This window comes from Rhinolophus sinicus, linkage group LG05, assembly GCF_036562045.2.
Source record: "Rhinolophus sinicus isolate RSC01 linkage group LG05, ASM3656204v1, whole genome shotgun sequence".
NCBI lineage: Eukaryota > Metazoa > Chordata > Mammalia > Chiroptera > Rhinolophidae > Rhinolophus > Rhinolophus sinicus.
In genome coordinates this window covers 79384676-79408743 of record NC_133755.1, presented here as the reverse complement: position 1 = coordinate 79408743, position 24068 = coordinate 79384676, and the positions used below count along the sequence as shown (strand labels likewise).

Below are 24068 nucleotides of genomic sequence, written 5' to 3'. Positions count from 1 at the left end.
ATTCCCGCTACAGATGAGAGCTCTTCATTAAGGGGCCTTAGAGGCCATCGGCGTGACTCCCTCTTCTCAATAGGAGGAAATGAGGTTGGAGTTGGCCGCCCAGTGCTGTGCCAGGATGGTCCGCGAGCCGCAGCACTCTCTCCGGGCCGTTTCCACCGCTACCCGCTGGGGGCTGCTGTCCCTCACGAGGCCCCGTGCGGGCTGCCCGCGGCGGCGCCTGACGGGAGCGCGGTGCGGGGGCGTCCTCGTTCTGTGCCCGCGCCCCGCGCCCTTGCACCTGAGCGCAGCTCGCGGAAGGCGGCGCACACCCCCAGCCAGTGTCGTGCAGGGTGGCGGCTGCACCTGCAGGCGGGACACGGCCGCCCGCGCCAGGACCCGCGGGCCCGGAAACGCTCGCTGTCACAAAGGGGACAACACGTGGGCGCCGACGGCCCGGGCGGCGGTCGCAGGACGCCAGAGTCGCCGGGAGAACCGCTCACCGTCCCGGCCGCCCGCTACCTCGGCCCCGGCCGCTGGGCCGGTCCAGCTTCGGCTGGCTCCCGGATGTGAGGTGGCTGTCCGGCTCCGTCTGATCTCGTCCCTCCAGTACGTACCTGCCGAACCTGCGTTCTACCGGACGCCGAGGGCCTCCTCGGAGCTTTCCACAATCCCCGAGTACCCCACTGTCACTGCCACTCCGAGAGCCGGGCCCTCGGCTCTTGAGACCGGATCAGACCTCCATTCCTGGGGGCCTCGTGCGCCTGCGGTAGAGGAGCCCCATGAGGGTCCTCTCTCTCCTCAAAGACTCCTCTGGTTCTTCAGTCTTCCCCGTCTCTTTTTCTCCTTAGGTCTTTTACATCTGGCTCGACCCCTGCATAACCATGTCCATCCTCTATGTCTCGCCTCACCCCGACGCCTTCCCCAGCCTCCGAGCTCTCATAGCTGCGCGCTACGGGGAGGCTGGGGAGGGTCCCGGCTGGGGAGGGGCTCACCCCCGCATCTGTCTCCAGCCGCCTCCGACGAGCAGGACTCCCTTTCCCCCACCGCGTCTGCCCGCCCTGGAGCAGGGGCCCGGTGGGCTCTGGGTGTGGGGGGCCACGGCTGTGGCCCAGCTGCTGTGGCCAGCAGGCCTGGGGGGGCCTGGGGGCAGCCGGGCAGCCGTTGTGGTCCAACAGTGGGTCAGTTACGCCGATACGGAGCTAATACCAGCTGCCTGTGGGGCAACGCTGCCTGCCTTGGGACTCCGCAGCTCAGTCCAGGACCCCCAGGTGAGTGGGGAGAAGAGGGGGAGGGGAAATTCAGAAAAATTTTGGAAGCAAGAATTGGAATGGATAATGGGACAGGAAGATAGCATGTCAGATGTGGAAAAAGAGTGGTCAGATTTCAGATTGCCACCTGGCATGGTAACATCTCTGAGCCTTGGTCTCTCTAATGTCTATGAGAAGTTTAGTTTTCATGTTGAGGAACGTGTTAAGGGCATGAGAAGATGAACAGATGTGTGCAGAGCACATAGTCTAGTGCCAGTCACTTTAACGTCTTGCGTAAAAGTTTGATGAGTCTGAAACTGATGATGGAGGTTACTGTGAGCTGTAGGGAAAGCTGTAGGGATGAAGGAGAGAGGAGAGCGCAGGTAGGGCCAGGAGAGATGCTGCTGCTGGGAGGAGATGAGGAAGAAATGAAATGAGGAGGAGGGGAAGTAAGGGAAAGGAGAAATCCCCACACCAGCTTGTAACTAAGGCCTTCCAGAGTGGGGCTGTTCCCTAGGGTCCTTCTTACACTGCCTCTTTGCAGAATATTGAGCACATGGCAGATACTTTTAGTATTTCTCGAATGAATGAATGAATGATTGAAATGAATATGACTTAGACCTTGGCTTCCTCCCTCATATCCTGATTACCCTATCTAAAATAGAGGTCCCTGTTTTAGAATTCCCTGTCCCCCTCAGCCTGATTTGTTTTTCTTCATAGCACTTAAGGAGAAAAATAGGGTAATGTGTTATATACTTGCTCATTTATTGTCTCCCTCATTAGAATATAAACCAGCAGGTCAGGTGTTCCATCTGTTCAAGTTCTCTTGTCATTCCTTAGAGAAGTACCTGGCATGTAGTAGGTGCCTAATAAATATTTGTTGAAACAATTATTGTGTTGCCTCATGTAATCTTTACTCTAACTTCCTGTACTTAATATATTGCATCTGACACACAGTAAGTGTTCAGTAGGAATTTACTGAATGAATGGGAAGTATTTTTATTTATGGCCATTTCAGTGAAGGTGAAACTGGCCTCAGAGGTCATGATCCGTGGGAGTGAAAGGAGGCCAAGCCTTGTCTCATATCCCTTCCCCTTCCTGCTAGGCTGCACTGGGGGCCCTGGGACGGGCCCTGAGCCCCTTGGAAGAGTGGCTTCGGCTGCACACCTACCTGGCCGGGGAGGCCCCCACTCTGGCTGACCTGGCGGCTGTCACAGCCTTGCTGCTGCCTTTCCGATATGTGAGTCACTAGGTCCTGGGGAAGGATGAGGGCAGCTCCCCTCAGACCTCACCATACGGTAACTAAGGGTAGTCCATTTATTTACCCCATCCCAGGTCCTGGACGCCTCTGCCCGCCGAATCTGGGGTAATGTCACTCGCTGGTTTATCACATGTGTCCAGCAGCCAGAATTCCGGGCCGTGCTGGGAGAGGTGGTTCTGTACTCAGGGGCCAGACCTCTTTCCCAACAGCCAGGTGAGGAGGGAAGGGTTTCCTCGGGGTCTTCCTTGCAGCTTACTTTTTCTCATAGAAATGACAGAATCACTGGGGCAGGGGCCTGCGGGAGGGTAAGGTGGGAGTCAGCACCGAGGAGCCATGCTGAAATAGCCCATCTGAGACAGCACTGTTTACAGAGGGCCCGCAGCAGGCTAAGTCTGCATTTGTCTGCCTCTTACCAGGCCCTGAGGTCACTGCACCCCCAAAGACAGCTGCTCAACTCAAGAAAGAGGCAAAGAAACGGGAGAAACTAGAGAAATTCCAGCAGAAGCAGAAGATGCAACAGCAGCAGCCACCCCCAGGGGAGGTGAGAGGTTATGGGTGGGGCTGGATAGGAGATTGGTGCCATGGTGGGGTGGCTGATACCTGTACCTATATCCTTTCCCTCCCAAGCAGAAGAAACCAAAACCAGAGAAAAGGGAGAAACGGGATCCTGGAGTCATTACCTATGACCTCCCAACCCCACCTGGGGAAAAGAAAGGTACTAGGAGAGGGAAGGAACCCGCACTCTTCACCACAACCCTCCTCAGCTACTGCTGCTTGTTTATACCCCTTCCTGCTTTGTCCTTGCTCCCACCACTTTGTTTGGTGAAGATTTGCAGAGCCTCCCAATTCCTGTCCTGTGATGTGAGGAACAGAGGCCAGGTCCTTCTCTGCTGGCCCATCGTCCCCTTCCCAGTTGTTCCCAGCCTCCACACTAACCCCTCCCTTCCTCTCCCCCAGATGTCAGTGGCACCATGCCTGACTCCTACAGCCCTCAGTACGTGGAGGCAGCCTGGTACCCTTGGTGGGAGCAGCAGGGCTTCTTCAAGCCAGAGTATGGAGTGAGTGGGCACTGCCGCCCCGGGCCTGGAGGGGAGGAGGCAGGGAAGGGCAGGGCTGAAGGACACATTGCCCGGGAGGGGGCTGGGAGAGGTGACATGAGGCCTTAGCACGTGCCAATCCTTCCTCGCCCATAGCGTTCCAGCTTGTCAGCACCAAATCCCAGGGGCGTCTTCATGATGTGCATCCCACCCCCCAACGTGACAGGCTCCCTGCACCTGGGCCACGCGCTCACCAACGCCATCCAGGACTCCCTGACCCGATGGTGAGCTCTTGTCTTCTCCTCTGGTTCTCTCTGCTTTCTTCTCTTCCCTGACTGGGGCCCTCCTGCCTCTCTCCTTCCATATTGGCGCTCAGCTCTACCCCCTGGTGGTGCTTCTCTGTGCGTCACTCCCATCTGATCACTTAGCATCCTCCACTAGTCAGGTAACCAACACCCCCACTTGCCGACTCCCTTCTCTCCCTTGTCTTGCTACTAGAAATAAGATTATTTTGAATTTAACAAGAAATACGTGAAATATTCTTGTTGTAAGAAATTGAAAACTTCAAGTCTCTTTGAAATCCTCCCTCCAGACCTACTCCCTCCCAAGACTTAGCCTTCATTATCACTTTGATGTGGATCTTTCCAGATCTTTCCATCTATTTACTTACATATTCACATAGAAATTCATGGTTTTCTTTTCTATCCTCTAACATAAAGGGCTCACACCAAATATGTTATTCTTCAAATGTCTTCTTCCACTTAACAGTTTCTCTTAGAGAGCTTTCCTTATCCTTATATATAGACTGACTTCATTCTCTCTCATTTCTCTGTAGTATTCAATAGTGTGACTATACCATAACAGGGTCACGTTTTTATTAATGGTTGTTCCTAATTTTTCTCTGTTGAAAGCCTTGCTAGAATGCACATTCCTGCACATGCTTTCTCAAGCACATGTGGAAGGATTTCTCTGGTGTAGTTAGCAGGAAGTGAAACTGCTAGGTCGGATGGGCACACCAGTATTAAGTACAAATGAGGGTGCCAAGTTGCCCTACAAAACAGCTTTACCGATTTATACCTCTGTGAATGTGAGGGTATTCGTTTCCCCTGCCCTTGCAACTCTGGATATTATGGGTCTTCATTTTCCCAACCTGATGGGCAAGAAAATGGCACCAGTGTAATTTCTGATTACCAGTGAGGCTCTGCCTCTTTCTGTTTCTGGGCCAGTCTGGTTTCCCCTTATGTGATCTATCTGTACATACCGATCGTTTGTCAATCTTTCTATTGATTCTTTGTTGTTTTTTTCTTTTGTGGCTTGTTGGAAGACTTTTTTTACGTATTCTGGGTATTGTTTTTTTGTTTGTCGTATATTATAAATGTTTTCTCCTGCTCTAGCGCTTGGCTTTCCCCATCTAACCTGCCCCACTGTTAATATTTTAATTAGTTAACAGATATAAAGTCTAATATTCTAGGTGACAAATTCCTTTAAAAAGTATTTTAAAACTTTTTATTTTTGGAAACCAGGATTATCTATTATATTTCAAATTTTGAGAAGTTTTTCTATAGTGTCCTACTTACTAAATTAATTTGGTCAAGAAATATTTACAGGACATCATTATGTGCCAGCTCTGCTCTGGGCACTGGGGTCATAATGTCAGCTTTAGCATTTTGCAAGGAATTGAGAGCTGGAAAAATGGAGTTGTATTCAATATATATAATATACTCATATAACTGCCAACTTATTTACATGAGATAGAATCAACACTCTTATAAAACTCTTAGGGTAGCAACATTTTTTTTTGTAATGAACGTGATTTAAATAAAATGTTAGATGTTACTTAAATGGAGTAGATTTATCTCAATATTTTAGAACAAAAAATAACATGAAATACAGCCTTAAATATTTCCACCAACGAGACATTATAAAAATGAAATAAAAGTGAGTTTTAGAACTATATTTTTTTCTTCCTCCAGCAGAAAATAGGGTGTTGTTCTACAAATATCCATGACATTGATTTATTTTTTTTTGCCAATTTTATGTGATCCCCAACAGATGCTTTTAGTGAAAAGATATTATTGTCTTCCTTTCTTATGCTTAATTTCTTTAATAGCGCTATCTAACAACACGTTGAAGTTCAGAAAATGTTCATATCCATTATGGCACAGAAACAAAATTTCTGAGTATCAGTTATCTGCAAGAGCACAGAGTTGCTACAGTCCTGTCCCTAGGGAGATCTGAATATAGTGGGGACAAACAGACCATAAAATAATGAATGTAATACAGTTTGATGAGGCATTGAAAATAATGTGTGAATGCATTGTGATTGAGTTTCTCTAGTAATCTCCGCTCCCCCACCGTAACGCAGGTAGTCCTTCTACTGGGACACGAGAGCTTAACGCTTCGTGTGCCATGTGGTGGGGTGCCAGCGTAGGGCTGCAGAGTCTGCATGTACCTCTGTCATTACAGTAGCTGAAGACCATGATTTTACTCTCTAATTCATCTCCTGATTAATTCCCTAAAACATGACTAGCTTCCAGTCATTTTCTCCATAATAGTCTATCCCTCGCTTTAACTTCACTGAGGGCTGCTGATGGTCTGAAGTTTTACGTTTTGCTCTAGTCGTCTCACCGACGTGCTTCATCTCGTGTGTCTTGTTAGAAATGGCCTCTCCTGTCTCAACGTAATACGCATGTTCACCTGTGTTATTGCTTTGTTTTTTGAAAACTATGTCATTTTCTAAAGCTTTTTCGTAGTGTTTTTTTATGTTGAGTTCTTTAATCTGACTAGAATTCATTTTTGAGACTATTGGGAAGTATGGAGGTTTTTTCCCAACTATGTAGCTAGTTGTCTCAACAAATTTTTTTGACTAATTTTCCCTTCCCTACTGATACGAAATGACACTAAATTGGCTTGGATCTGTTTCTAGTCACTGTTTTGTTTCCTTAGTCTGTAACTTTTCCCTGTGTCATAACTTACTGCTTTAATAATCATAACTTCCTGATATATTTTGTTATTTAGTTGGACAAGAGCCTGTTCTTTGGCTGTCCTTGTACATCTCCTCCCCCTGACTGTAATTTTAGAATCGGGGGTCCCTCTCCACCGCCCCTTTCTTTCCTGAGTCCATTGACTCCCTACCCAGAAGCCTCTTTTTCCTTTGGTGCCAGGCTTTACCGGACCACTCACCTCCGGTCCTCTGTGCTCCTCCCACAGGCACCGCATGCGCGGGGAGACTACCCTGTGGAACCCTGGCTGTGACCACGCAGGCATTGCCACCCAGGTGGTGGTGGAGAAGAAGCTCTGGCGAGAGCAGGGCCTAAACCGGCACCAGCTGGGCCGCGAGGCCTTTCTACGGGAGGTCTGGAAGTGGAAGGAGGAGTGAGTGTACAGCAGCCCTGCCTCCCTGTCCCCTATCCAGACCTCTGTCATCTGCGACCCTAGCTGCAGGCACAAGCCCTCTTACAGAAGCTGAGGGTCAGTGGCTTCAGGGCCCAGGTCAATCTGAGAGGATGAGTGAGCCCCACATGGCTCCAGCAGCCATCAGATGTCTGTCCGGCCCAGGCATGAGTGCTGACCCCGCCTATGTGTCCATTTCCAGAAAAGGTGACCGGATTTACCACCAGCTGAAGAAGCTCGGCAGCTCCTTAGACTGGGATCGAGCCTGTTTCACCATGGACCCTGTGAGTAGGAACGGGGAGGCTCCCCAGAGTGGGGCACCCACAGACGAGAGCATGTGCTGTGTCCTCCCCCAGGAAGTGAGCCCACTCGTAGGAAATCACTAACGGCTCAGCTACAAACGCCATGTCATGGCCCTTTGCGTTCCTTCTCGCCCGCTCTGGGAGCTCATACTGCTCCAAGAGGCACATGGTGGGGCTTCACCTTCCCATGGAGCCTGAACTCCCAGGATTCTCTGCACTAGCATCTGTCCCCAGCTGAGTGGCTCTCCTGCCATCTCCAGTATCACCAGGCTTGTTGCCTGCCTTGTGTTCCCAGAGTCCCCTCTCCCCTTCATGGAAAGTATTTCTCCCTTCCACCCCTCAAAGGGGTCTGGGTGCTGGGCAGTGGGACTCTGGGCAGGCCAGTCTCACTGGACTTGCTGTGATGGAAAGTCTGCCTGTGCACCTAGGCCCATCTCTGACTTCCCCGCTCTACCCTAGAAACTGTCAACAGCTGTGACAGAGGCCTTTGTCCGGCTCCATGAGGAAGGCGTCATCTACCGCAGTACCCGCCTTGTCAACTGGTCCTGCACCCTCAACTCGGCCATCTCCGACATTGAGGTATGTCCTGCCCCAGGCTCTCTTTAGCTGCACCCCAGCCCCAGTCCCTGGGCCACTTTTCCTCATACCCATTTCACAGGTGGATAAGAAGGAGCTGACAGGCCGCACCCTGCTCCCAGTGCCTGGCTACAAGGAGAAGGTGGAGTTCGGGGTCCTAATCTCCTTTGCCTACAAGGTCCAAGGCTCAGGTAGGAGCCAGCGACACCAGGATCCTGGGCTGGGGGTGCAGTGGGAAGGGGCAAGCTCTGAGATCACAAGGTCTCCTGTCACCCCAGAGAGCGATGAGGAGGTGGTGGTGGCAACAACACGGATCGAGACAATGCTGGGAGATGTGGCCGTAGCTGTGCACCCCAAAGATCCCAGATACCAGGTGGAGGAAGAATGCTGGCTGAAAAGGGGCCCCCACACTGTGGCGGGGACATGGGCACTGAGCCCTAGCTGAAGAGAGAAAAATTGGGTTAGAAACTCATCTTGGGGCTCCTTTCGAGCCCTGAAGAGGGAACTTGGGTGTTGGGACAGTCCGGGCCCTGGGTAGGAGGGAGTTGGGGCCAGCCCTTCGTGCACTTTTGAGGTCTCCCTCTGCTCTCAGCACCTGAAGGGGAAGAGCGTGACCCACCCGTTCCTGTCTCGGAGTCTGCCCATCCTCTTTGATGATTTCGTGGACATGGAGTTTGGCACAGGTGAGCAAGGGCCTGTCCTCCTGTGGGAGAGGAAGGAGCCCACGAGCCACACCCCACTGTCCATCTTCCCTCTCAAGGAAAAGAAAGGGAGCATCCCTGGGAAAGGGAGGACTTGGGCTAGTTCTCAGAGGCCTGTCTTAGGGAAGTGGGGGACAGGTGGTCTGGGAGCTATGTGCATGTGAGAAGGGAGTCTACTGAGTCCCTCCCTTGTGGCCCTGGCACCCCCACATACACCCCAGGTGCTGTGAAGATCACCCCAGCACATGACCAGAATGACTATGAAGTGGGGCAGAGGCACGGGCTGGAGGCCATCAGCATCATGGACGCCCGAGGGGCCCTCGTCAATGTGCCCCCGCCTTTTCTGGTGAGACAGCCTGGGTGTGAGTACCGTTCTGGAGACAGCGGGGTACCTAGGCACGGCCACAATGAGGCATGTCTCCCCCCAGGGCCTGCCCAGGTTTGAGGCCAGGAAGGCGGTGCTGGTGGCGCTGAAGGAGCGGGGACTGTTCCGTGGCATCGAGGACAACCCCATGGTGGTGCCGCTTTGCAAGTGAGGGTGGGGGCCAGAGAGGGGGGAGGGGCTGCTCAGGGTGCTCCCCATCCAACCTCCCCACCTTTGTGACCCTGCAGCCGGTCCAAGGACGTGGTGGAACCTCTGCTGCGGCCACAATGGTACGTGCGCTGTGGGGAGATGGCCCAGGCCGCCAGTGCTGCTGTGACTCGGGGTGACCTCCGAATCCTGCCTGAGGCCCATCAGCGGACTTGGCATGCCTGGATGGACAATATCCGGTGCGTTAGGGGCAGGTGGCTGGGGGCTGAGCTGGGCACAGGCCAGGGCACTTCCCTCCCCCCTGACCCCTTTTCCCCTTGCCTTTTGCAGGGACTGGTGCATCTCCCGGCAGCTATGGTGGGGCCATCGCATCCCAGCCTACTTCATCACTGTCCACGACCCAGCCATACCTCCAGGGGAGGTGAGAACTGGGCCAGAGCCCGATACTGGCGCATGTGGGGGAGCTGCAGCTGTGCTGGGTCCTTGGTGGGGGGCGGGGTCAGTGTGCCCCTTGGGTACTCACTCCACCTGTGGCAGGACCCCGACGGGCGGTACTGGGTGAGTGGGCGCAGCGAGGCCGAGGCCCGTGAGAAGGCAGCCAAGGAGTTTGGTGTGTCCCCTGACAAGATCAGTCTCCAGCAAGGCAAGGCGGGGCCTCGGGGGTCAGGGGCAGAGCTGGGCTCTGATCCCCACCTCTGCCCCCTTAACCGCCAACCTTTGGCTTTCCTCAGATGAGGACGTTTTGGATACCTGGTTCTCCTCTGGCCTCTTCCCCTTCTCCATCCTGGGCTGGCCCAACCAGGTACGTCCCTGAGGCCAGCCCTAGTGGGGTGGAAGTCTTGGAGGTGGGTGCTTGGCTCCCTCACATGCCGTGTTCTGCCCCCAGTCAGAAGATCTGAGTGTGTTCTACCCGGGGACGCTGCTGGAGACGGGCCATGACATCCTCTTCTTCTGGGTGGCCAGGATGGTCATGCTGGGCCTAAAGCTCACCGGCAGGCTGCCCTTCAGAGAGGTGGGGGCCTGCTGAAACCCCCCCAGTCCCCCTCACATGGCCTCCTGTGCCACAAGCTCAGGCTCAGCATGGACGGGGCACAGGGCAGGGCCATGGACAGCTGTGGGGGCTGAAAGCTCCCTGGGATCTGCTCAGTGGTTCCGTTCCTGGGCTTCCCAGAGGGGGGACGCCTCTAAGTCACATGATGGTGCCGAATGGGCTGGCAGGACACTGAGGGGCCTGAGGTCCAGAGTGGGGCAGACCAGATGCAGGGCCCGGGGGGGCAGTGGGGTCTGGGCGGGGAGGCACAGCTTCACAGCCGTGCCTGCCCTGCCTCGCAGGTGTACCTCCATGCCATCGTGCGAGATGCCCACGGCCGGAAGATGAGCAAGTCTCTGGGCAATGTCATTGACCCCCTCGATGTTATCCACGGAGTCTCCCTGCAGGTGGGGCTGGGTGCCGGGCCAGGCCAGGAAGGGCTGCGGGGCTGTGGCTGCGGACCCCTGACACCCCTCATCCTCAGGGCCTCCACGACCAGTTGCTGAACAGCAACCTGGATCCCAGCGAGATGGAGAAGGCTAAAGAAGGGCAGGTATAGAGGGTGGGCCCGGGCTGGGTGCGGGCAGAAGGAAGGGGGCTGGCTCAGGACTCGCGCTCCGACTCCTCCCTGCAGAAGGCCGACTTCCCGGCGGGGATTCCCGAGTGCGGTACTGATGCCCTCCGGTTTGGACTGTGCGCCTACACATCCCAGGGTACGGACAGCCCCGCTCTCAGCCCCATCCTTCCTCCTCTGCCCTGGCTGATGGTGGGAAGGAGGTGGTGAGGACGCATACTTCACCCGCACCCAGGTCGTGACATCAACCTGGACGTGAACCGGATACTGGGATACCGCCACTTCTGCAACAAGCTCTGGAACGCCACTAAGTTTGCCCTCCGTGGTCTTGGGAAGGGTTTCGTGCCTTCACCTACCTCCAAGGTGAGGACCTCGTAGGCACAGGATGGCCGGCACCCGCCCAGGCTGCACCCCGCCACTCTGGCATCAAGCACAGCCCATGCTGTCAGGGTTCCAGCCACTGAGGCAGGAGGCCCCACCCCTGCCCCCAAGCAGCCTCCATGTGGGAGGTGGGAGGGACAGAGGGTTACAGGGAAAGCCCAGGATATTAGGGTCCTCCCACCAGATATTGGGCACGTGTGGCTTCAGACTCTTCAGGCTTCTGGAATACAGATTTGCCCATGGTTTCTGCCCCTAGGGGGTCTGGCTCCCTCCCCCTGGGTGTTTGCCCCCATGGCCCCTGGCTGATGTGCCCCTCCCCCCAAGCCTGGAGGCCACGAGAGCTTGGTGGACCGCTGGATCCGCAGCCGGCTGACTGAGGCCGTGAGGCTCAGCAACCAAGGTTTCCAGGCCTATGACTTCCCAGCTGTCACCACCGCACAGTACAGCTTCTGGCTCTACGAGCTCTGTGATGTCTACCTGGTGAGAGGAGCTGAGTGGGGCGGGCGCAGCAGGGCCCTGGGCCTTCCTTTTCCCGCAGTCGGCCATGAGCCCTGAGCCTCCCTGTCCCTCTCCCAGTCGTCACAGGCACAGTGAGGGCTGGAGGCCAGACCTTTTCCACCCTGAGCCCTGAGCCTCCCTGTCCCTAGGAGTGCCTGAAGCCCGTGCTGAATGGGGTGGACCAGGTTGCTGCTGAGTGTGCCCGCCAGACCCTCTACACCTGCCTGGACGTTGGCCTGCGGCTGCTGTCACCCTTCATGCCCTTCGTGACCGAGGAGCTGTTCCAGAGGCTGCCCCGGCGGGTGCCACACGCAGCCCCTAGCCTCTGCGTTACCCCCTACCCAGAGCCTTCAGAGGTATGGCTTTGGCCTGGAGGGGGACTGCAGCCTGACCCCACGGCCTCCTTACCCCTTCCTCCACCCACAGTGCTCCTGGAAGGACCCTGAGGCCGACGCTGCCATGGAGCTGGCCCTGAGCATCACACGAGCCGTGCGCTCCCTGCGTGCTGACTACAACCTCATCCGGATCCGGCCCGACTGTGAGCCTCAGGCCCCCACGTGCTCCCTGTCCCACTGTCCCTGGGCCCACTCCCCAGTACGACTGCCTCGTCTCCTGTCTCCTTCGGGCCAGGTCTCACCTTCCTCCCTCCCCTGCAGGTTTCCTGGAAGTGGCGGACAAGGCCACAGGCGCCCTGGCTTCGGCAGTGTCGGGCTACGTGCAGGCTCTGGCCAGCGCAGGTGTGGTGGCTGTCCTGGCTCTGGGGGCTCCCATACCCCAGGGCTGCGCTGTGGCCCTGGCTTCCGACCGCTGCTCCGTCCACCTGCAGCTTCAGGGGCTGGTCGACCCGGCCCGTGAGCTGGGCAAGCTGCAGGCCAAGCGTGGTGAGGCACAGCGGCAGGCCCAGCGTCTGCGGGAGCGCCGCGCCGCCGCGGGCTACACAGCCAAGGTGCCCCTCACAGTCCAGGAGGCAGACGAGGCCAAGGTGTGTGGTGTGGGCAGGCATTTCCCCTGCTTCCCACATCTCAACCCAGCCCTGCAGCTGCGCTGCTCAGCCCCAGGTAGTCCATAGGGGCATGGAGTTGAGCAGGTGGGCAGCAGCAGGGTGGGGCACAGTCCAGGCCCCACAGCAAGGTCCCCTGCCTCCCAGCCAGACCCCTTGGGCAGCCATGGGCCAGAACTTGGCTTCCGCCTGGGCTGGGGCTCAGGCAGCATACATACAGGGACCCCACTAGGCAGGAGCAGTGGGTAAACCACTTAGAGATACAGCCATGCTGGCTGAGCTACAGAGCCTTGGAGGCGAGGTGGGGTCACTCACTCCATCTATTCTCCAGGTAGCCCTCTCCGGGCAGGCAGTATTACTCTCACCATTTTACCAGTGAAGGCTAAATACCTACCTAGCAGCCTGTGTACCTAACCTCTGTGCTCTGCCCCCCAGGTGGGGGCAGGGTCCCAGGCTCTGAGGCTCCTTTGTCCTTGAGTTCTGACCACTCCGGGAAAAGGCAGGACCTAAGAGTCCAGTAATAGAGGAGAAAGGTGTTGCTGGGGGTGGGGGGTGGCTGCTGAGAATTTGGGGGACTGGTCCAGCCAGGTACACACAGTCCCCTAACTACTCCCTGCCTGTGTTCCTCACCTGCCTTTCTAACTCGGACCCCTCTGCCATAGTGGGCATTTGGGATTCTTCTCTCTTAGGACTGGGTCCTCACCACTCACTACCCTTTGTTCCACCCCCAGCTCCAACAGACAGAAGCAGAGCTCAGGAAGATGGACGAGGCCATCTCCCTATTTCAGAAGATGCTGTGATGCACCAACTCCACCCCTCGTAACCCCCAGTGGTCCACCACGGGGATGACAGCAATAAATATTTTGCCATAAAACCATCTCTCATCTGTGTGTGTGGTGGGGCTGGGGAAGGGGTGCTGAGGGGCTGGGTTCCTGAATCCTCAGCGGCAGCTGGTGTGAGCAGTGGGCGGGCTGCCAGCTGGGCGAGGCACCAGATCCCAGTGGGCAGAGGTGCATCCGTCTGGGCCTGTCCCTGGCACCAAGCCAGGCCTGAGTCACGCTGCGCTGCTGGCTCCCTTCCTCCTCACTCACCTCCACACTGCAGCTAAGGGGGCCCGCCCTGGTGCTGGCTGCTGCCGGTGGCTTTGGGCAGGCATGACTGCAGGGGCCAGAGGCCGAAGTTCTGCCACCAGCCTGCTGGGCCTCCGTCCTCCTCCCCCGAGTCCTGCTTAGGTTAATTATAACTCTGACCTGAGTGCCTGTGACGCCACACCCTGCAGCCCTGCCTGGAGACCCAGCCACCAGGTAGGGGAGACTTCCTGTGCCTGTGGGTGGGTGTCAGACTGGGTGGCGAGAGGGATCCTGGGGGAGGAGCCCTGGACTGGAGCAGGTAAGGAGCTTGAGGCAAGGCAGAAGGGTTCCAAGCAGGTGTCCCTGGAGACAGCCAGGCCTGCCCTGGAATCGCCGCTCCTTCCTCCTCCCGTGAGTCTTCTGTCCCCCAGGTCCATGTCTCAGCCATGCTCCCCACCGATGTGCCCCTATCCCACCTGGGCCCCTCAGCGCTACTGCTGCTGCAGCTGCTGCTGCCCCCCACATCTGCCTTCTTCCCCAACATCTGGAGCCTCCTGGCTGCCCCCAGCTCCATCACCCACCAGGACCTGACGGAGGAGGCGGCTCTCAACGTCACTCTGCAGCTCTTCCTGGAGCAGCCGCCCCCAAGTCGCCCCCCCCTTCATCTTAAGGACTTCCTGGTGAGCGTCCCTCAGTCCTGTCATGTCACATCCCAGCCAGATTCCCCAATCCCTTGGGACCACTCCTTGAGGGCGCTGCTTGCCAGGAGGAAGGACCCCCCTTTCTCCCTCCAGTCTCTACCCTCTGCAGCAACAACACCCAGGAGCCCTGGTCCTAAAATCAGGAGTCTCCCCCCCTCAGAGAGGTAAAAGATTGCCCCTCCCTCTAGGGCCAGCACCTTCAATTCCTTCCACACCCAGCCTTGAGTGCCAGTTGCTGAGGAAATGTGGGCAATGGCCAATCCAAGGGCTTTCCTGGAGACCCTGTCCCTACCCCTCTCCCAGGGCCGCACGCTCCTCGCTGATGACCTCTTTTCCGCCTACTTTGGACCTGGGTCCCCTTCCCGGCGCTTCCGAGCAGCCTTAGGCGAGGTGTCTCGTGCCAATGCAGCCCAGGACTTCCTGTCAACTTCCAAGAACGACCCTGACCAGCACTTTGATGCCGAAAGGCTGGGCCAGGGGCGCACACGCCTGGTGGAGGCTCTGCGGGAGACCGTGGTGGCCGCCAGAGCCCTTGACCACACCCTGGCCCGCCAGCGCTTAGGGGCTGCACTTCATGCCTTGCAGGTGAGAACAGAGTTTGGGTACTGGTCAGAGGGCTCCTTCACTGCCAGCCTTCCAGTGCCCCAGATGGTCCTCCTTAGCCCTTTCTCTAGACGGGATTGGGGCCCTGCCTGAAGGCCCTGAGTCCGAACTGGAAGTACTTCCTGTGGGAACAGCGCGGAACCCACTGCGGGAACCCACTACGGCCAGAGAGCAGTGAGGGTGAGAGAGGAAGGTGCTGAGGTCAGAGGTGGCCACTCAAAGACGTGCGGTTGAACTCTGAGGAGATGGGAAGAAACCCAGGGAGACTCCTACCTCAGCGATGTTCTGGTCTGGGCAATGGAAAGAGAGCAGTGGAGGGGCCTTGGGGCGTCTGACAGGATTAGGGCTGGGAGGAGGCTTTCCCGGTGGGAACTCAAAGGTGACGTAGGGCTGGACACTGTGAGAAGAGACTAGCTCCTTGTTCCCCTTCTCCCTTCCCTGGGACCAGGATTTCTACAGTCACAGCAACTGGGTGGAACTGGGGAAGCAGCAGCCACACCCTCACCTCCTCTGGCCAAGGCAGGAGCTCGGGAACCTGGCACAAGGTACGGCCGTGACCCCAGTGGTTGGGGGATGCTCACAGAGCCACCTCTTTTCAGCACACCAGCCACCATATCACAGCCAGAGGTCATATAGAATGTGATATCACTTCATCTCTGGAACGACCTGTGAGGTCTCCCAGTCTAACCAAAGGCCAGGTCAGGTTGGTGGCTTCCCTGAGGTCACACAGGAAAGGACTGCCAGGTCTAGGTCTGCAGACCTCAGTTGAATTCTCTTTTACTTGGCTTCTACCCTCAGTGGATCTCACAATTCCCTCAGCCTTCCAGCTGAACATGACCCAGAAGCTGCCTTTTGTCCATTACAAGTTCACTTCCTGTCCACAGCTCACAGGGGGTACAATCCCCATAGGATTGGTCCCCACACTTCTGGCTTTTCTAGCAAGTCCCAGTCTCAAATGTTCAGCCTCAGCTCCAGCGCATGAACTCCAGGTTTTAGTTCAGAAACCCTGGAAGGGTATCTATGAAGGCCACCTGTGGCCTTTCACCTTATTCCAGCTGAGGAAACGCTGAAGAAGCTTGGGAGGATGGGGATAAGGGTCAGAGCAGCAGAATCTTGGGTTCTAGACCTCAGCCCTCTTTTCCCAGTGGGAGATCATACCTGCTTTGACTGTCACGAGTTGAGCTGTCCCGGAAATTTGCTGGGCTCCACACTCCTCACCTCTGGCTACTTTGGAACTCATCCCTCCAAGCCTCCAGGTACCGGACAGGAAATCCCCCAGAAGTAAGGGAGAAAGTCGTTTCCTTTGCCCTGACCCTGTCCTGAGGGATCTCTGTGCTCTAGGCCTTTGCCCCACTTTCTGTAAGAAGGAGAGGCTGTTGGGAATGGGATGGGTGGATGAAGGCCCCTGAGGTGGCCATGATTTGGTGGGGGTGGGGAGCAGCTTCTTACTCAGCTAATGACTTCTCCACGGCCCAAGGACATCTCCTGGGGACTGCCTGGAGGGCTTAGGGGACCCATCCTGTGCTGTGTGACTGACCCCTCCAGATTTGCCCTTCACCAAATGTCATCACTTCCTGCTGATCCTTTGCCGAGCAGTGAGAGGGTCAGGCCAGGTCAGAAAGGACCCCATTTTCTTAGGAAGCAGTGGGGTTTTTTTTTACCTCCACCCTACAGATCTCTTTTCCCAACCCAGGGAAATGTAGCCATGGGGGCCATTTTGACCGGAGCAGCTCCCAGCCACCACGGGGAGGCATCAACAAGGATAGCACGTCCCCAGGCTTCTCCCCCCACCACATGCTGCATCTCCAGGCTGCAAAACTGGCCCTTCTGGCCTCCATTCAGGCCTTTAGCCTCCTGCGAAGCCGCCTGGGAGACAGGAGTTTCTCTAGGTGAGTGGCCTCCGGAGATGGGCTCCCTAATGGATAGGTGCTCCTGGGGCAGCTGAGAAGCCAGGGGCTGGGGACAAATGGGCAGACCCTTCAGTGTGTCTCTGGCCGGCTCCCCAGGCTGCTGGACATCAGCCCAGCCTCCAGCCTGAGCTTCGTCCTGGACACCACAGGCAGTATGGGTGAGGAGATCAACGCTGCCAAAATCCAGGCTCGCCGCATTGTGGAGCAGCGACGGGGCAGCCCCATGGAGCCCGCCCACTATGTCCTGGTACCTTTCCATGACCCAGGTAACTGTGGTCTGTCCAGGATCGTGGAGAAAAGCAAAGTCCAGGGCAAGGGGTTAATGGTGGCGCAGTGGGCCTCATAGCAGTTCCTACGGCCCCGAGTGAGCCTTTCCTGTGTGCAATGAGAAGTAACCAGCCTCTTCTTCCACTGCTTCCAAAATGGCAGCACTTTACATGTGAGTTAATCACAATCCATGCTTAGGCAGGTGGCCTCTGCTTTCTTAGGCTTTGGTGCCAATAAGTCATTTTCAATTCTCTCCATTTCCAGTAGTTAGAGGCTGAAATAAAGATGGGGTGCTGGTGGGCCCAGGCCTCTGCGAAGTGTCTGAGACAGTTATATGGTATTCCTTTCCCTGCTGAAATGGAAGTCAGAGTCTTACTGTGTGTCCTTAGGTTGGTCATCTAACTGCTCTTTGCCTAATTTCATCATCTGTAAAATGGGTCACTACTAGCCTTATCCTGCCTATCTTCCAGGGTTGAAATGATCGTCAATAAAATGCCTGTAAGACGAAGAATTCCCTAAGAGCAGATTTTGAGTAGGATTTGCCTGCATAAATCTCCTAGTGGCTGGCATTTAGTAGGGGCTTATCACACATTTGATGAAGATATGAATAAATGAGTAATTAAGAATTTAGCCACTTATGTGTCAAAGCACTATTCTAACATTTACAAAATCATCTCCTTTAGTCCTCCCAATAACCCTCTGAGGTAAGTACTATTATCTCTGGCTTTTCTGGTGAGGAAACTGAGATCCCAGTTGTTTTTTAATATTTACATGCATACCCAAAAAGGCACACTCAGGACCACAGGAAGTGCTGCCATTTTGTTACGGAAATGAGGTCCACCTTCCCACCAGAGGTACCTAGCCCCTGCCCTATCCTGCCTATATAAGGGAATGTTGTTATTTGAATACTTGTCCAACCCAGGAGCACAGGGGGCCTCTTGAGTGGGTAGGAATGAGGGGAACTCTCTCCTTACTCATGTCAACCTCCTTTCCCCCTCCCCAGGGTTTGGCCCTGTCTTTACAACCAGTGACCCCGACAGCTTCTGGCAACAACTCAATGAGATCCATGCCTTGGGGGGTGGAGATGAGCCTGAGATGTGCCTGTCAGCCCTGGAGGTCTGCCCTGTCCCCTCTTCTTTTCTTCTTCCCCCTCTTTCCAGGCCCCACCACAAAGGGGAGCTACCCACCCCCCACCCCGCCTTCAGAGCCTGATCCCCCTAGCTTCACTCTAGGGTTCCAGGACCATATTGCCTTCTACTCTGCCCTCCTTACTCTACCCATCCACTGCTGGTGCCATTTTTAATACCGTACTTTCCCTCCCTGCCAGCTGGCCCTGCTGCACACACCTCCACTCTCAGACATCTTCGTCTTCACTGACGCCTCCCCCAAGGATGCCTTTCTCACCAACCGGGTGGAATCCCTGACTCAGGAGCGGCGCTGCAGAGTGAGCATAGCCGGTGGGAGACCCAGTGTTAGCCACCCAGGGATGCAGGAGACCCTGTGACAATCTCATAACAAGGTCCCACTGCACTATGGTGGTTGAACCAGCCTTCGCATGGGGTGGGAGAAGTACAATGAGTGTAACTTTTCCTGATCCCTTAAACAATACTAAAGAGCGGGAGGCTCTACCCTTAATGATGCTGAATTCATATTTGAACTTGCCCCCAATAAACCATTTGAAGAACTGGAAATCTATTAATAGTTGCCAATAACCGCTTTGTGGATAACATATGGTGACAGTTACAACAGAGCGGCAACCACTAACTGAAGACGGGAGGCCGTGTCATGGGGAGCCCCTGTGTAGCAGCCAGAGGGCAGACAGACCTTAGCACTAATCGTGAGCTCTGTGGCAAGCTGGAGCGCAGGAGGTCCTCATTTACAATGGTAGATGGCCCATGGACACCTCAAGTACTGGCCTCCCTTCTGGGCACAGGTAACATTCCTGGTGACTGAAGACCCATCGAGGGGTCAGGGCCGAGCTCGGCGTGAGGTCTTGTCCCCTCTGCGTTTTGAGCCATACGAAGTGGTGGCCCTGGCCTCTGGAGGAGAGGTGATCTTCACCAAAGATCAGCACATTCAGGACGTGGCAGCTATTGTTGGGGACAGTATGGCTGACGTGGTGAGTAAGTGTAGGGAACAGAGGGACCAATGCTTTCAGCTCAGACCTGAGGGGATAGGTGACACCGCATTTCTCTTTCTCATAGGAGAAAGGGAATGGCTCCCACTGCTGTGTTGCCAGAAGGGTGGGGAAGGAAGTTTCTCTCCCTCTGAGATCCATGGCCAGCCACCATCCACATTGCTCCTTCCATATTAATACCACCATCCCCCCACCCCAATATTAGTCTCCAGTTTTCTGTCTTGGGAGCTACCACAGGAAGTCCTGCCATATTTTAAGGGAGGGGGGGCAAGAAGTGATTGACTCATCCTTAATCCCTTGCCTCCAACTTTGTCAGTGACATAGCTCATCCCTGGTCCTATGCGCCTCTCTCACTGTACCCCTTCTCCAGATGTGACTTAGTTTCTTTCTGTCTCCACCTTTCTCCTGTCTTTGTTCCCACCTCATTCCATGCCTTATCTTCTCGCCATATTTTGGTCCTGCCCATTCCTCAAGGTGACCCTTCCCCTGGAACCTCCTGTTGTGGTCCCTGGGAGGCCACTTGTGTTCAGTGTGGATGGACTGCTCCAGAGGGTCACAGTCCGGATCCATGGGGCGGTCAGCAGCTTCTGGATCAGGAACCCTGAAGGTACTTCCATGTGTGTGTCTCCAGGCAGAGGGAAGGACTGATAATGGAGAATGAGAGGTGATGTACTAAGGGAAAGGAATTGTTTCATGTGACAATCTCTTGCTCCCCACCCCCACCCAGGGGTCTCCCAGGGCCAGGAGGAAGGCCAGGGACCTCTAGGTCACACTCGCCGCTTTGGGCAGTTCTGGATTGTGACAATGAATGACCCTCCACAGACGGGGACCTGGGAGATCCGGGTCACAGCCAAGGGTAACCCCAGGGTGAGAGTGCAAGGTAAGGAGGGAGATCCCTGGGGAGGGGAGGGGAGACTGCAGAGCTCGGAGAGCACTGTCAGCGACACTCACCTCAGGAAGGTCTGACTGCCTTTCCCTCCCTCAGCCCAGACCTCCCTGGACTTCCTCTTCTTCTTTGGGGTCCCCATGGAGGATGGCCCCCACCCAGGCCTCTACCCCCTGACTCATCCAGTTGCAGGTACATCTATTCTCCCCCAACTTGTTCATTACCTTTATATTTACAAAATTCTACGTGTATTTAACTTTCTATTGAGTTAAAATTTACATATAACAACGTGCACTAAAAAGTGTACAGCTGGATGGATTTCTTAAATACACCCATGTAACCATCACTTAGTTCAAGATTTAGAATATTCCAACACCTCAGAACTCCCTTCTAACCCTCTCCATCAAGACGCCTCAGAGGTAACCCCTATTCCCCATCGCTAATCCCCAGAGGTCGGCCCTATTCTGAAAGCCGTTCATTCTTTTCTCCTGGTCTGCGCACCTCACGCAGACCACTGTTCTCCCCACCCTTCCCCTGTCGCAGGTCTCCAGACCCAGCTGCTGGTAGAAGTGACAGGGCTGGGCTCCGGAGGCAACCCTGGACATCCTCTGCCGCATTTCTCCCACGTCGTTTTTCGAGGGGTCCCTGAGGGTGCCGAGCTGGGCCGGGTGCCCTTGGAGCCAAAGGGATCCCGGGAGCGAGGCCTCCTCGCGGCCTCGCTACCGCCCACGCTTCTGTCTGCCGCTGGATCCTTCTCTCTGGAGCTGATTGGCCAGGACGGAGGGGGGCGGGACCTGCACCGGGCAGCCCCCCAGGCCTGCGCGGTGGTCCCAGTCCTTCTGGAGGTGAGATGCTAGGGCAAGGTGTGGTTGGGCCTGCGGGGGAGCTGGGGCCGCTCCTCCTCTGACCGCAATCCTCCGCAGCTCAGTGGCCCCCCGGGTATCCTGGCCCCGGGCAGCAAGGCCCCGCTCAGCCTCCACATCGCCAGCTTCTCTGGCCCTCAGGATCTCGATCTTACGGCATCTGTCAACTCCAGCTTCGCTCTCACTTCCAACCTCTCCAGGTGAGGCCGCTGAGCGGTCCTGCTTCCTTCTGTCCCCACCTTTCGGTTCCCGAGGGCGGGATCCGGTTCACGCTCTTTAAGCCCCCGCCTCTGGCCCCTTCCGATTGTCGCCTCCTCTCCTCCCCAGCGCTTGGCTCCGCCCCTTGACTCTCCGCTGTCCGGAGCCTGGGCTTCAGCCCCGCATCTGTATCCGCTCTACAGGGTTCGCCTGGAACAGAATGAGTCCGCCTGGGGGCGCCTGTGGCTGGAGGTCCCAGACTCAGCCGCCCCGGACTCCGTGGTGACGGTGACTGTGAGTGCGACGGGTCGAGAAGCCAGCCCAGTAGCCCCGACCTATGCCTTCCTCCGGCTCCTGGTGCTGGCCCCAGCCCCGCAGGTGAGGCGCCCCCACTTTCCATCGCTCGGTAGGCTGGGCAAGGGGAAGCTTCATTTGGGCGCAGACACCCTGACGGTCTCTCCCTCTTCTCCCCAGGACCAGCTCGCTGCCCCTGCCCACTCGTCTGGCCCCGTCCTCACCACGGCCAGCCCTGCCTTTCGTCCCTCCTCTTTGGTGACTCGGGGCAGGGCTGGGGGAGGGCTGGCAAGCAACCCCTGGTGGGGCACACTTGGAGGGGTGCTGCTCCTCCTAGGCCTGGCCTCCTGGTGACAAACAGCCCCTAGAAGGACGGGTCTCCAGGGCTATTTTCAACCTTACCCCATTGGTGAGGAGGTAACATGGGCCTTGGGACCCTACCTCTCCTAGCTGGGCTGGAGGTTTTTCTTCTCATGCACTTGCCTCTTCTCTTTTCTTAGCAAGACTGGGAGAGAGGGCAGTGGATTTTCCCACAATGCACTTTTCCTAACCCTGGTGGGAACCAAACCCAAGACTTTTTTTTTCCCACCAAAAGAAAATGGTTTATTGGGAAAAAGAAAAAGAAATAGAATGAAGGAGTGTGTGCACACTCACCAGCCACCCATGTGGGAAAAAGAAGCCCAAGACTCATTTTGGAAGAAAGTTATACTTTCTATTTATCTGTAGCATCTTTATTCCACAACTTTATTCCACGACTTGTTCCTGCTCTCCCAAACTCAGGTAGAAGGGAAGATACATGGAGAGGAGAGGAAGGTTGGGAGTGGGGTAGGAAGGTACCAGGAAGTGTTATTTATAGAACTGTTTTTATTTGAAATTCTGGAGAAGCTCCTATTTTATTTTTGTATTTAAAGCTGAAGGACAGTGTCAATAAACATGTCCTTTCCCCAGAGGGATTTCAAAGATCATTTGTGCACATCATATAGGAGAGCGAGGGCGTAAGATACCAAGAAGCTGCAATGGAAATTTTCAGGAGCAGAGAAGAAACTTTACAGCAGGATGTCTTTGGACTTCAGTTGACACTCCCGCCACCCCCAGCCATTTCGCTGTTGAGTCAAGGGACAGAATAAAGAAGCTGGTGGTTCTGACTCAGGCTCTTCTGTCACCAACTGAGGGGAATGAGAGGTTTAGACACTGGTGGGGCCCCCTCTGCCCCTTCGGGCAGCCCAGCTGAGCTATCTCCCCTTGTGGATGAATGACTTCGTTCCGCTGTCTTGACAACTCCTGGAGAAGAGGAGAGAAACAGTTTGGGCACCTGTGCTCTGCTCTCCCCCCCTCCAGTGTACCTGTTGTTGCCACAAGTTCTGCTTCCTTGGCCTTCCCTTCCAGTCCTGGGTGGCACAGGAACTAGCCTGTCCAAGGGACCAGGGGAGGATACTCACTGTTCTCTGTGAAACCAGTGCTGACCTCAAGTCCCCTTTCTACGCCCACTTCCCAAAAGTCTGAATTAAAAACAATAACTCACCTTCCCCTGAATCAGATTCTGCAAACAGATGTTCACCTTTTGAATCTGGGCTAATGGGGGGCCACCTGGTTCTGAGTGTAAATCTGTTAGAAAAGTCTAAAGGAGGAGGTGGAGGCTGACAACGTGGTGATAACTTGAGGCCCATCTGCCACTCTGCTGTCTCCACAGGCCATTCTTTTCCATCCAGATCCCCTCATCCCAGTATCCCTCCAAGGCAGGTGGAAAAATCCAGTACTCTCCACTCCATCTCTTTAACAGTTCAGTTTCTCCATCCCACTCACCCCCTTTCCTTATTCTTTGTGGATCCTCCCCGTCCCTCCCTGATCCATTGGAACAATCCAGGCCACTCCCCCAAGCCAATGGAGTGATCCAAAGGCCAGTCCTCTGAAAGGAATGCAGACCGGCCTCCTCCAATCCCAACAATGAACACCAGCCTCATTGCATCCTGTCATTACAATGCTGCTTCCAATTCAGGAGCCTTGCCCATTAACTGTTTTCCAGGGTGGTATCAGGCTATATCCACACACCCGTCCCTGTGCCCTGTCCCTGTGCGCCCGCCTCAGGGCAACCCCATACCTCACCAGGGGCCCCCAGACCAGACCTGGCCATGTTCCAGCAGCTCCAGCCCCTGCCACAGGGCATCTTGTTCCCTCTCCAGAGCCTGCATTCTCTGCAGCTGGAAACACAAGCATCAGAGGCTGCCTCACTCTAGCAGGAGCCCTGCTTGGGTTCACTGTCTGGTCACTGAACGTGAGCCCAGACTGGCCACTGAGGATCTCGGGGACAAGGGGAAGCAGAGGGGAAGACTTATGAGTCCTGAAAATCGATTGGAAATGTCAGGGGCAGGTTTAGGAGAAGGGCCTTCCCCTCGGTCCTCCAGTTGGGCTAATACCCAGAGGAAGAAGCTCCTGGGTCGTGGGGGCTTGTGCCCAGGGTTAGCAGCAGAACTGTGTAGGGGGCCTGCACCAGGGGCCACCCATCAGGACTACAGCTCCCCATGGTTCTAAGGTGGCGGGGTGGAGCCACACCCACGGGTGGCCAGGGCTGCTCCCTTCCCCCCCTGCCTTGTACCATGGGTCCTACCTCTCTTGTGGCCTCAGAGCCCT

General features: G+C 55.7%; 3 protein-coding genes across 5 annotated transcripts; 2 read left to right on the top strand and 1 right to left on the bottom strand.

The window, feature by feature from the left end:
• Positions 1–228: 228 nt before the first annotated feature.
• Positions 229–13388, top strand: VARS1 (valyl-tRNA synthetase 1). 2 transcript variants are annotated; one of them, XM_019715541.2, is made up of 30 exons: positions 229–585; positions 828–1247; positions 2332–2466; positions 2562–2700; positions 2904–3028; positions 3118–3202; positions 3445–3545; positions 3681–3808; positions 6735–6899; positions 7120–7201; positions 7679–7798; positions 7878–7986; positions 8074–8168; positions 8388–8478; positions 8718–8842; positions 8925–9028; positions 9109–9267; positions 9359–9449; positions 9566–9671; positions 9760–9830; positions 9915–10040; positions 10361–10465; positions 10543–10611; positions 10693–10771; positions 10868–10995; positions 11338–11493; positions 11661–11867; positions 11938–12049; positions 12168–12493; positions 13243–13388. In XM_019715541.2, the coding sequence occupies exons 2-30, from the start codon at positions 861–863 to the stop codon at positions 13309–13311; spliced, it is 3795 nt and encodes a 1264-aa protein (XP_019571100.2). In that variant the 5' UTR covers positions 229–585; positions 828–860; the 3' UTR covers positions 13312–13388. The 2 variants fall into 2 exon arrangements, with proteins under 2 accessions (XP_019571100.2, XP_019571099.2); XM_019715540.2 differs by having other exon boundaries at positions 3115–3202.
• A 122-nt stretch (positions 13389–13510) lies between these two features.
• On the top strand, positions 13511–22585 carry VWA7 (von Willebrand factor A domain containing 7). Of its 2 annotated transcripts, none has more exons than XR_012496514.1 (17): positions 13511–13815; positions 14013–14261; positions 14586–14867; positions 15334–15430; positions 16031–16141; positions 16579–16774; positions 16892–17061; positions 18066–18178; positions 18390–18506; positions 18996–19181; positions 19674–19806; positions 19927–20079; positions 20185–20277; positions 20629–20930; positions 21014–21148; positions 21350–21524; positions 21621–22585. XR_012496514.1 is itself a non-coding variant. In XM_019715548.2 (17 exons), exons 2-17 carry the CDS (start codon positions 14028–14030, stop codon positions 21792–21794), a joined length of 2676 nt encoding a protein of 891 aa, XP_019571107.1. In that variant the 5' UTR covers positions 13535–13815; positions 14013–14027; the 3' UTR covers positions 21795–22585. The 2 variants fall into 2 exon arrangements, 1 of the variants encoding a protein (XP_019571107.1); XM_019715548.2 differs by having other exon boundaries at positions 13535–13815; positions 21009–21148.
• A 1-nt stretch (position 22586) lies between these two features.
• SAPCD1 (suppressor APC domain containing 1) lies at positions 22587–24036 on the bottom strand. Its single transcript, XM_074333925.1, is given in 6 exon segments — positions 22587–22721; positions 22784–22849; positions 22963–23058; positions 23564–23638; positions 23855–23868; positions 23871–24036. Coding segments are annotated over 6 exon segments (552 nt in total).
• Between the last annotated feature and the right edge of the window lie 32 nt (positions 24037–24068).

What these genes read in the sequence shown, in the direction of transcription:
- VARS1 (XM_019715540.2), top strand. Translation starts at nt 861, where the DNA reads ATGTCCATCCTCTATGTCTCGCCTCACCCCGACGCCTTCCCCAGCCTC. An exon ending in TGCTGCTGCCTTTCCGATAT is followed by an intron (nt 2,467 to 2,561) that starts GTGAGTCACTAG and finishes ACCCCATCCCAG; the next exon opens with GTCCTGGACGCCTCTGCCCG. An exon ending in TCCACGGAGTCTCCCTGCAG is followed by an intron (nt 10,466 to 10,542) that starts GTGGGGCTGGGT and finishes CCTCATCCTCAG; the next exon opens with GGCCTCCACGACCAGTTGCT.
- VWA7 (XM_019715548.2), top strand. Translation starts at nt 14,028, where the DNA reads ATGCTCCCCACCGATGTGCCCCTATCCCACCTGGGCCCCTCAGCGCTA. An exon ending in CTGCACTTCATGCCTTGCAG is followed by an intron (nt 14,868 to 15,333) that starts GTGAGAACAGAG and finishes CCCTGGGACCAG; the next exon opens with GATTTCTACAGTCACAGCAA. An exon ending in GCTCGGGAACCTGGCACAAG is followed by an intron (nt 15,431 to 16,030) that starts GTACGGCCGTGA and finishes CTCTTTTCCCAG; the next exon opens with TGGGAGATCATACCTGCTTT.